At 35.7% G+C, this 11,821-nt stretch overlaps 1 protein-coding gene across 1 annotated transcript; it reads left to right on the plus strand.

The window, feature by feature from the left end:
• The first annotated feature begins 384 nt into the window (after window positions 1–384).
• On the plus strand, window positions 385–10,664 carry LOC108222806 (putative lysine-specific demethylase JMJ16). Its single transcript, XM_017396718.2, has 13 exons — window positions 385–524; window positions 1,303–1,420; window positions 1,559–1,858; window positions 1,976–2,047; window positions 2,143–2,220; window positions 2,358–2,873; window positions 2,975–3,199; window positions 3,813–3,974; window positions 4,694–5,062; window positions 6,058–7,390; window positions 7,467–7,570; window positions 9,348–9,545; window positions 9,852–10,664. The coding sequence occupies exons 3-13, from the start codon at window positions 1,565–1,567 to the stop codon at window positions 10,158–10,160; spliced, it is 3,660 nt and encodes a 1,219-aa protein (XP_017252207.1). The 5' UTR covers window positions 385–524; window positions 1,303–1,420; window positions 1,559–1,564; the 3' UTR covers window positions 10,161–10,664.
• The last annotated feature ends 1,157 nt before the right edge of the window (window positions 10,665–11,821 follow it).

Here is an 11,821-nt window from a genome sequence, read left to right on the forward strand (position 1 = left end):
AAAAATAATATTGTAATATTTTCATAATGTATTTACAAAAAATAATATATTACTAATAAAATAAATATATGATAATATATTAATAAATAAAATTTATATTAAAAAAAATTAAATCAAAAATTAACTGCACTAACAGAATTTAAGAACTCAAGGAGGTGCAAAACTTTTCGTTCTAAAACGAGACCAATTCAGCGAGCTCCGCCCACATATTTCACTAAACTATCGACTTTTGCACTTCACGAGAGAATGCATCCAGGGTTGTCACACAAACATATAAATAAATATTTTAAATTAAAACGGAGTCGATAGTAGATGGATAAATATCATCCGTTCTCAATACTTATCTAACAGCAACACAAGGGTTGAGTATCCATGACTTAAACAAACAGTACCACTACCAACTAACAAAACTACGTCGTTTGACAAATACTAACAAAAAATTGTGCACACAACTAGTAAAAGTCAAGATAGGTTCATCTTTTCTCTGGTAACATCACCGGCCATCAATCTCTATCTCTCCGGCGGTATATATTTTCTCTCTCTAAAAATTATTTAATTTTTTTTACATAGAAGTTGCATGCAGATCTGTTGATTATCATTAAAATTAAATTCAAATCAGGATTAAATAAAGAGATAAAAATATTGTAAAAAGTATTGTAGATCTGGTTATTTTCGTGTGATTTTGTCTGATTATCTGAGATCTGATTTTAGGTGTATTTTTTGTGTTTTAATTTATGTCAGTTTGTTTTGATGATTATTTTTTTTGTGTTATCTAATATTCTAGGGTTTTAGATGAAGTTGTATGTATATTTCTGTATATACGGATTCATATGTATGTTTTGTGTATTTACGTGTGTAATTAGTTTTTTTATCGAATTATCTGGAATTTTTTGTGATATTTTAGGTGTGAGTTTAATCCGTGTGTTATGTGTGCATGTGGATCTGTATTTTTAATTAATTGTGTATTTGTGATTTTATCGGATTTATTTGAATTTTATGTTGCCTATGGAGCTGAATGAATGCTGTGAATTTGTTGTGAGCTGGATTGGTTTATGTCAAATGTATTGCGTTTGATTTTGAGATGTTAAGTTGTGTGATTGCTGTGATTTGTACTTGTTAATTGATTTATGTTGTTATTAACAACGGATTTGCAGCTCTTGGAGGATGTTCCTTAAGCATGATTGCAGACATTTGTGTTTGTGTACTGTAACTGTGTAAAGTGCATGTATAAATTGAAAATTTAATGATCTATGTGCTATGTTCTTTTTAGTTTTCGCTTATTGGCCAGATCTTTTGATGCAGGACACTTGTTGGTAGCTGGTTAAGTACGTACTTGAGGCATACGATCTCAGGAGTATTGGGTTTCAGACAGGACGACGCCAATGTTAAATAGTCACAGTTGGAATAGAGGGCTTGGATGGTTAGCAAGCTTGTTATATAGTTGTTTCTTCTGTAAAATCATGTTCTGGTGGTCTGTTTCGTCATTCGGTTGACAAGTTGAATTTTGAGCATCCTATCTGATTTTCATTTATTAACTAATTTTGAGCTGGTTTTGCAGTAACTGATGGGAACCGAATTTGTTAGGCATTGTGTAAAAGAAGAAAAGATGGATATCTCATCCATTCCCCCAGGTTTTGAGGCCCTTGCAACCTTTACAATGAAAAGAGAGGAGGATATTGAAAGGACTTCTAGTTGCTCTGTATCTGCAAGTGCTGTAGATTCACAGACAGCCAACATGGAAACAGAAATTGATTGTAGCGATGATGTAAAAACGGCAAGGTCCCTTAGGCGAAGACCATGGATAAATTACGGCGTATATGACCACAATTTAGGAGACGAGTCTGACTCTGAGCAGCAGGTTGATCAAGTATTTAATCAGTATTTTGAAAACATGAGGAGTTTTATATCTGCTTTACGATATAAATGGAGCTGAGGCCATTGTCTCTGAACTTTTTATTCCTGTATCTGTTTGCAGAGTCATCCTTTGAGGCCTAGGCTCCCAATAGGGGTTATTCGTGGTTGTGCAGATTGTACCAACTGCCAAAAGGTTGGTCTCTTTAAGCATGTCGGATGCTTGTTAGCTTTTTTCATTTTTTCGTTTTTTTTGTCTTTTATGCGCTTTAAACTTTTTTACTGAACTAGGTGAATGCAAGATGGCGTCCTGAAGGAGCTTGCCGCCCTGAAGTTCAAGATGCTCCTGTATTTTACCCGACAGAAGAGGTCTGTTGCTACTTGAAAACCTGTTACAATTGGGTGTTCTTTTTGCTTCTTTTTTCCTTATTTTATTACGGTTTGCTTCTTTGTTTGATTGCCACAAATCACTGAAGATGTGTTCTGCTTGTACATAAAAATTACAGGAGTTCGAGGATACTCTAAAATATATTGCAAGCATACATCGTAAAGCAGAAGCATATGGTATTTGTCGTATTGTGCCGCCTCCTTCGTGGAAACCTCCTTGTCCCCTAACACAGAAAGACAGATGGGATACTTCAAAATTTAGTACTCGAGTTCAGAGGGTTGACAAACTTCAAAATCGGAGCTCAATGAGTAAGATATTAAAATTTAATAACCAAAAGAGGAAGAGGAGAAGATGCACGAAAACAGGAATAGATTCCGGGCCTCATTGCACTGGTACGCATGATGCAAGTGAAGCTGTGAACTATGAGGCTGGATTTGGGTTTGAAGCTGGTCCAGAGTTCACTTTGGATTCATATCAGAAGTATGCTGATCATTTTAAATCACAATACTTCCGTGATAACAGTGCAAAAATGGAAGGTAACAAAATACCCCTTCAAGAGCAGCAGGAACCAACATTAGAGAACATTGAGGGAGAATATTGGAGGCTGGTAGAAAAGCCAACTGAAGAAATTGAGGTATCATAATATGGTGTTGCATATCTCTGTTTCTTGAAACAACTTTGTCGGCTCTATTGATTTTTTTTTCTTTTTCTTTTTGTTAATGTGTTTTACTTAAGGTGCTCTATGGGGCTGATTTGGAAACGGGGGTTTTTGGCAGTGGTTTCCCCAAAGTGTCTCATCCGTCTATATCTCCTTCAGATGAGAAGTATGTTAAATCAGGCTGGAACTTGAACAACTTCCCTAGGCTTCCAGGCTCTGTTCTCTCATATGAAAGCAGTGATATATCTGGTGTGCTGGTCCCTTGGTTGTACATAGGAATGTGTTTTTCATCTTTCTGTTGGGTAAGAATTTATCGTGGCTGCAAGGCGATTAATATTCTGTAGCTTTTGTGCTGACTTCATTATGGTGTTTGTTGAATATATTTAGGAGAGCTTTGTAGATAAGTAGTGTCTATTGGTTTTAATTAAAGATGTTGTGGTAAACTTTATTTATTGCACTGCATAGGTATTTTTTACAAAAATGGGTGTTAGGAAATAAAATGAACCCCAGATTGGCGCGTGCACCCACCCACCCCTATATGTGTTGTAATCTATTTCAGAATAAAAACTTGGCAGTTTATGGTGGATGAAGGGAACATTTACTGAAGTTGATCAGAAAACCAGAAAAATATTGGTCGGACCACAGCCGGTCTTTAATCATGCTATTATTAATCAATACAATTTTGCTTCATTTTTTTTTCTCCTTTCTCACTACTTTCTGTATGAGTTTCTGAGACAAACCTGCAATACAAATATTGTTTTGTTTGCTTAGTGTGATATAGAAATTAATTACAGTAATGTTATTTTACTGAAATGATGCAGAATAGCTGAACAGTAGAATTGGTTGCAATCGCTGTAGTTAAAGCTGTCTAAATTGATTACTGACTTTTTTTGTCCGTTATTGTTTGGAGACCAGCATGTTGAAGATCACCACTTGTATTCTTTAAATTACATGCATTGGGGTTCTCCAAAAATGTGGTATGGTGTTCCGGGGAAAGATGCTCTTAAACTAGAGGCAGCTATGAAGAAGCATTTGCCTGACCTTTTCGAAGAACAACCTGACCTGCTTCACAAGCTGGTAAGCACTTGTTTCTTCCCATTGTAGCTATAATATACATGTTTTACGGTTACTTGCCCTATTTGTCTTTTATTCTCTTGGGCGCTTAATGTAAATTGCTAAAAAGTCTTTTGCTTCACTAAATATTGCATCATTGAATATTTTTGCCAGTGGAAATTTTAATTATCCCTACTTTCAACTCCCATATAGACATGTGGATACTTGTTCATAGAAGGCTTATTAACCTTTTAAGTTTTATCTCTGAAATATGTAGTATACTGGGTGAAGATTGGGTCTAGGTCTTTGGAAGGGATAAAAAACGTTTGTTGCATGATTTGGCTGATTTTATGACTCCGGTCCACGGCCCAAAGTAAACAGCACCACTTCTGTTTTCGTTTTACTTGTTTAAAGAGAGAATATTCACTTACCCTGAAATAACATGTAGCACTCTCAATTATTTTAGTTGCTTCAAATTTCATTGGAAGAGAGTATTATTTGTATATAGATACTTGAAAGTAATATGTATTTGCGCCTTGAAAATTATGTGTGAAGCTCATATACCTTTAGAAATATGTATTGAATCTTCTTATAGTGATATTTTATATGAAGTTTATTTGTGGCATTGGTTTGATGAGCTTTTACAATGAATTAGCAAAAAAGAAGAGGTTCTTCAATGCTTGTCTTGTATCTGTGCTCCTCTAATATTTACTTGACCATTAAATTTGTCGTTTATTATCCAGGTCACTCAGCTTTCTCCCTCCATACTAAAATCTGAGGATGTACCTGTTTTCCGATGTGTTCAAAACGCTGGAGAGTTTGTCCTGACTTTCCCTCGAGCTTATCATGCAGGTTTTAATTGTGGCTTCAATTGTGCAGAGGCAGTAAATGTAGCCCCTGTTGACTGGTTACCTCATGGACAGAATGCTATAGAGTTGTATCGTCAGCAGGGTCGTAAGACATCCATTTCACATGATAAACTTTTACTAGGTGCTGCAAGAGATGCAGTTAAAGCATATTGGGAAATTAATTTACTACGAAAGAATACTTTAGATAATTTAAGATGGAGAGATGTCTGCGGAAAGGATGGTATCTTGTCTAAAGCACTCAAGGTATGCGTAGGAGTAGATGTGTCATTATACACTCAGGTTGTGTTCACTTCATGGAATGGAATTAGGAGAGAATGGATTGAAAATATATGGATAAGTTTTATGGAGATAGAAAAAAGGATGAGGCAATAATGATTAAATTTGAGTGAGATAAAACTTTTCATGAAGAAGATGATAGGAAAAGATGATGAACAAATTGAATGAACATTCCTTTCAAAACAAGTGGGTTAGATTTTTAGTTAAAATAGTTAGAATGGAATGAGTGAAGGAATGAAGATTATAAATAAATTCACTAATCACTCACAATTTATAATACAAATTTCATTCCATTCTCCCCACATTCCATTCCACCCAAGTGAACACAGCCTCAGTGTTGTAGACACACACACACACACACACATTCAGATATGCTAGAGTAAGAAAACCATGATTACTCATTTCATGTAAAATTAGTTTTCGTTTTAGTACATACAAAGATTTATTCCTTGCTCACCACTATAAATTAAATATTAGGTTTAATTTGCAAAACAAATAATTTACAAAGGTTTGTGAGAATTCAGTTCGAGAAGTTCAGATTTCTTAAATATAAGAACTAATACTCAGGTTCTCCATCCCAAATTATTTGTCCTTTTGACTTTGTGCATGTATTTTATGGTGCATAGAAAAGATACCTCCATATTATGTAATTGGTTTTTATATTTTGGCAGTTCTCTTTTTCAGACATTAAGCGTACTTGTCTAAATGTCTGGGGGCAACTTGCGTGCCTTTTGGCTAGATGATAAGCTTTTTAAATGAAAGAAGCCCCTTTCTCCTGACATTGTTTTCTGATCCAGATATTGCACTTTGATACAAATCTTTTATTAGAATGTCTCCATGGAAGAAAAATGATATGGCATGAATATATAATAATGTACAGCCACGGGAATAAAATCTCAACGTAGTGTCTTCAATTTAATGTAGAAGTAATTTTGAACCCTTTTTTTTTTTTTTTTATTTAGGCACGTGTTGAGATGGAGCAAGTTAGGAGAGATTTTCTTTGCAAGTCTACACAGTCTCTTAAGATGGAGAATGGTTTTGATGCAACAAGTGAGAGGGAATGTAGCGTGTGCTTCTTTGATCTGCACCTATCTGCAGCAGGTTGTCATCACTGTTCACCAGATAAATATGCATGCTTGAATCATGCGAAGCAATTGTGTTCGTGTTCTTGGGGTGCCAAATTTTTCCTGTTTCGGTATGATATCACTGAGTTAAATATTTTGGTTGAAGCTTTGGAAGGGAAACTGAGTGCCATATACCGATGGGCTAGGCTAGATCTTGGATTGGCCTTAAGCTCCTTTGTATCAAAAGACAGTTCACGAGTCCCTGGGCAAGTGGGTAGTTTATCTGGTTCTCTAGAAGGACAAGTGCCGAGGGAGATGAGTCCAATGCAGCCCTTAGTAAATATGAAACATCTTAACTTGAAAGAAAATTTTGCAGATACCTCAAATCCAACTAGAGCTTTTGATGGGACAAGCTCACCAAAGAAAGAGGCAGTGAGGGAGTTCGCACAAATGAAAAATATGATGGGATTATCTACAAATCGCCCTTTCCATGCAATTGAAGTGACGAAACCTACTTTGCAGGTCAACAGAGAAAATTTTGTACACGTACCTCCAAATTCTGGCAAATTAAACATAGGCAGTGTTGGCACAGAGAAGCAGGACATGAAGAAGCCTGCAGTTTTGGATATAAATGAGGTTATACTTCTTAGTGATGATGAGGGTGATGAGTCACCTCCAGTTAAAGAACAAATGATGTCTACGAGTCATACAGAAGTTGGCGAGCAGCTGTCAGGTTCTCGTGTTATTTCAAATCCTAGCAATGGTACTGGTCTTCCCCTCTTGAACCCCCTGAGGCCTAATGCTGTGTTGGTGGGTGCAAATGATGGTTCGTGTCTCCACGGAGCAAGGATTCAGGGTACATTAACTTCAGATTCTACAAAAAATGAATGTCAGAGAGTCAAAGAAGCTGTTTTAAGTATGGAGCCCTTGAATGTGAGAGAGAGTGACAATTGTAAAATTGAAAATGCAGAGGGCAGTCTTCAGTCTTCTCAACCTTATGATGGTCATAAACCTAATAAGGAGGATGCACACGTTGCAGAATCTTCCTCACGATTAGGTGACAACGTGACTAGTTCATCGACAGAAAATAATTTGGACAGATACTTTCGTCAAAAGGGTCCTCGAATTGCTAAGGTAGTGAGGAGAATCAACTGTGTTGTGGAGCCATTAGAATATGGAGTGGTGCAATCTGGAAAGTTTTGGTGCGACAGCAGGAGCATATACCCCAAGGGTATGTTTAATATGTGCAGAAAGTTTTTAATTTTGAATGAAGATTTTTAACTCAGTTTCTTTTTTACCCATTGCAGGATTCAGAAGCCGTGTTCGGTACATTAGCATATTACATCCCTCGACTACATGCTATTATGTCTCAGAAGTATTGGATATTGGACGGGATCGGCCTTTATTTATGGTAAGTTGGTTTTCTTACATATATGTATTTCCGAACAACATTCAAAGTTTTGACTTGATATACATAATAATAATTGGTATAGTAAAATTATAGGAGCTTGTAGACAATTATTTGCTTTGATTTATCTTCTGTTTTATCTATCTATTTATGTCCAGTTATGTGTAGGTGTATGTTTATGTATATGTGTGTCTGCGCGCGTGTTTGTAATATATGTCCTTCAATTGACCATATTTCGGCGTTATGTATGGCTATATCCATCATGTATGTAGAAAAATACATTTGAACATTATTTTGCTAAGTATTTCGCCCCTCGAGTTTATTAATTATTAATATTCCACAACCTAGTCCAGAAGGCTGTAGAACTTTAAGCTTGCCTGAATGTGTATTCAGATCTTGGTTTGAGTTTGCTAAACCTATGTTATATATGGGCATTTCCTCAATTTATTATTAGAGTTAATTGCAAAACGCATTCCTTTTGATTGACTAACTGCACTTATTACCTAAATTTTAGATAATTGAACAGTGCATCACTTTTAATATATTTTAGTGTCACATGCAGAACCCTTTTGGCCCATATTCGTCTATTTTGACCTATCAGTCAATCACTGTGTTATACAATGAAATGTCATTTTAGTTAATTCTTAAGTCTATTTTACCCTTTTAATTTTCACGGCCTTAGGTCAAAATAGACAGATTTTGGCCAAAAGGGTTTAAAATGCGGCGTCAAAAGATGTCAAGGGATGCATTGTGCAATTATCTAAAGTTTAGGTAATAAAGTGCAATTAGTCGAATTCAAAGGGATGCGTTTTGCAATTAACACTTATTATTAATTAAGGCACAAGAGTATGTCTGTTGCATGTCAGAATTTTTAATGCAATGCGTATAAGTCTGAGCTCTGTTTAGCAGGTTTGTTAATAGTAGCAGCAACGTTTTTTGTACATATAAACTGTAAGCAGCTGCCACTCTGCATATCAGGCGGTAAAAGTCAGTAGTAAATATACTGCATGTATTCATATGTCTATTTTACTTGCTCCGGAAGCAGAAGAGTATTCTTCTACAGAATATGCCTCAAGGAAATAATTCTGTATTTTTCTGCTCATTAGTGATGAAATTTGGAAAAAGAAAATAGAAGAGGTACCCCATGGAAAACCTAAATAAAGGGATTTGTTCTTGCCCAAGTGCAAGTAAATTTGCTTTGGAGTCTACTTAATCATCACTGTTAGCTGTTAAATTATTTTTTTCCCCACAAAGTGGTAGGGCACTGAGATCCGCCCTTGTGGACCAGGTTTATGGTTGCTTGAGGAACTTAAAGCAAAAATTCTGTATTTTTCTGCTCATTAGTGATGAAATTTGGAAAAAGAAAATAGAAGAGGTACCCTTATTTATATGGAAAACATGTATAGGGGGAGTTGTTCTTGCCTAAGTGTAAGTAAAAATTTGCTTTGGAGTCTACTTATTTATCACTATTAGCTGTTAGGATAATTTCCCCCCACAAAGTGGTAGGGCACTGAGATCCGCCCTGGTGGAATAGGTTTATGGTTGCTTGAGGAATGCCTAAGCTTCAAGAGGAGGCTTAATTTTTAATTGTTTGCCCAATAGCAGAGATCTGACAGTGTATGTGCAGTGCAGTCGTGCAGAGGCATCATTTAGTTCAAATTTAAAGAAAAACAAATTTTTTAATATAAGCTCTATGGCTTAAATTTCTTTTCTCCTGCCCCTTTCTTTTATGTTGTTAACCTTTGATTGCAACTAATTTTTTCTTCACCGATGCTTTCAGGTTTCTGTTGAGGATTCACCAAGGGAAGTATTTGCCCACGTTTCAGCCTCCAGATGCTGGGAAATGGTAAGAGATAGAGTTAATCAGGAGATCGCAAAGCAACACAAGTTGGGAAAACCAAAGCTTCCACCTCTGCAGCCCCCAGGAAGCCTTGACGGTGTGGAAATGTTTGGTTTGACTTCGCCAGCTATTGTGCAGGTAAAAGCTTCTGTGGGAACTGTTATTATGTGGAAACTGGATAATGTTTGATCTTAAACCGAATATTGTAATTTTGTTTGACTGCTTTCTGCTTAACCTGAGAGCTGTTCTGGTTAGCAGATGAATTTGAATCATAAATTAGGCAGCAGACTTACAGCTAATCTTGAGCATTAGATTCCACCCATAAGATTGGATGGTTTTCGTGAAGTGATTTTATTGCTTTGTGTCCTTCCCTGTTCTTTGTTTTATAATTATTGTAGTTTCTCTTTCATTGTTCTTGCTGAAAGTCCTTTCTCTGGTTGGCAGGTTATTCAGAAAATGGACCATAACCGAGTTTCCACTGAGTACTGGAAGTCCCGTACTGTTGTGAAGATTCCAGAACATTCACAGCCACCACCAAGTAATAGTGGAAATTTAGGCCGGAACAATGTGGAATCTTGCAAGGGTGACCAATTGCCTGCCGGAGTTGATACAGTTCTCTGCAGCCTCTTCAGGAAGGCAAATCCACAAGAACTACAGTCACTACTCACAGTTTTGAATAACAATAAATCTTCTCATGACCGTGATGTAGCAGTTCGTCTTCTTAATGATGAAATTCATAGGCGACCGAGGTGACGGACATTCTCCAGCGTTTGTAACTCTGTAGACCTTTATTAACACTGTACATTCCAGAGACCCATGTCCAGGCATCCTTTTCTATCCAACCTATTAAATTTTCGTCTGGCCTGCAGCAAGGAGTGTGAGAGGAAATCGTTGATTGGTGGGGGTATGCCCTGTTCATCTAATAGGTTACCACAAATGTGTAGTTTTTCCGCCAACATATGAGCGCTGGTGTAGGCATAAGAGATTATCCTTAGAGTTTAGTTGAGTTAGCAATTACATTAGATTAGAAACTGGTTTTGCTCATGAGGTGTATTAGAGACATTGCAAATTTAACGGAAGATTTAACTGTGTTATCCTAGAAAATTGGTTTAGGGCTTTGGAGTTTTGCTAATGAAATTCATGCAATTTGAAACTTTAATGCACCGATTGGTGTTATATATTACTCCGTTTGTTTGGAGGAATTCAAATAAAATTTGCACTATTGTGCTGGCAAATATTTATTAATTCCATTCTTAACATTATTCCAGACTGAATAATACCTTGAAGTTTATAATTTGTTATTCTTCTACAAAATTTTATTATATAAAATACGACAGGGTTCAATTCCTCTCAACTTTACGCACTTTACGACAAAAGGATGAATATTGATCGTTGCCAATGCTAATTAAAGTTTTGCACTAGGGGTGCGATTCATACCGTTTTACTTTAGTGGCAAGACAATAGAATATTAATATGAGGATGAATAATCTAATAAACCATGTTAATATTGATTTTATTTTATTTAACTGGGTAATATAATAGCTAAAGATCGGCTTATTTTATTTAATTGAATATTATAATAGTTATAATCGGAGAAAAGGCCTGTTGTTTAAAAACATACCAGTAATGCCCTAAATAAGTAATAACTGAGTTGGGGAAAATTATTATACATATTAAGAATTGGAACGGAAATTTTTTATCACTAACTATTTGAGTGTACTAACTTAGAGCGGCTCTCACTATTAGGTTGTGTTCACTTGGAGTGAATGGAATGGAGGGAGAATGGAATGAATTTTGTACTTAAAAAGAGTGTTGATAAAAAAAAATGTATACAATTTTCATTCCTTCAATCATTCCATTCATACTATTTTAACTAGAATTCTATCCCACATGTTTTGGAAGGAATGCTCATTCCATCTCTACATCATATTTCTTTACAATCTTTAACACAAATAAATTGAACTCATTCATATTTAGTCACTATTAGCTCATACTTTCTTCTTTCTCCATAAAAATTCTATATAGTTTTTCATTCCATTCTCCCCTCATTCCATTCCATCCAAGTGAACACAGCCTTAGTAGTTGGAAATTAACTTTTAATTTGCAAGAAATCGGAACTAACCTGTATTTAGCTATAAATTGTAGCAGAAAATTCAAAAAATAAATTGTATGGTAAATATAATTTGGCTGTGCTTTTTATCTTTTTTGGGTCAGAATACTCTTGGACTCTTGGTTACGTTTTCATGTTTTTTAAGCATCACAAATTCACAATTCACAGCTGTAAATGACGTACATTCCAATGTTTTACGAGTATTACAACGTTCGCATTTTCAATGTTATGCATTTATATCAAAAAGTATTAGTGTCAGCATTCGGTGATTTCGCATTAGACGTGGAAAAAGATGTTGGGGAAC

This window comes from Daucus carota, chromosome 5 (genome assembly GCF_001625215.2).
Source record: "Daucus carota subsp. sativus chromosome 5, DH1 v3.0, whole genome shotgun sequence".
Classification (NCBI taxonomy): Eukaryota; Viridiplantae; Streptophyta; class Magnoliopsida; order Apiales; family Apiaceae; genus Daucus; species Daucus carota.

Excerpts from the sequence above, each read along its gene's own strand:
- LOC108222806 (XM_017396718.2), top strand. The coding sequence starts at position 1,565 with ATGGGAACCGAATTTGTTAGGCATTGTGTAAAAGAAGAAAAGATGGAT. Across the intron at positions 3,975-4,693 it reads CTGACCTGCTTCACAAGCTG|GTCACTCAGCTTTCTCCCTC; the intron begins GTAAGCACTTGT and ends TTTATTATCCAG. Across the intron at positions 5,063-6,057 it reads TCTTGTCTAAAGCACTCAAG|GCACGTGTTGAGATGGAGCA; the intron begins GTATGCGTAGGA and ends TTTTTTATTTAG.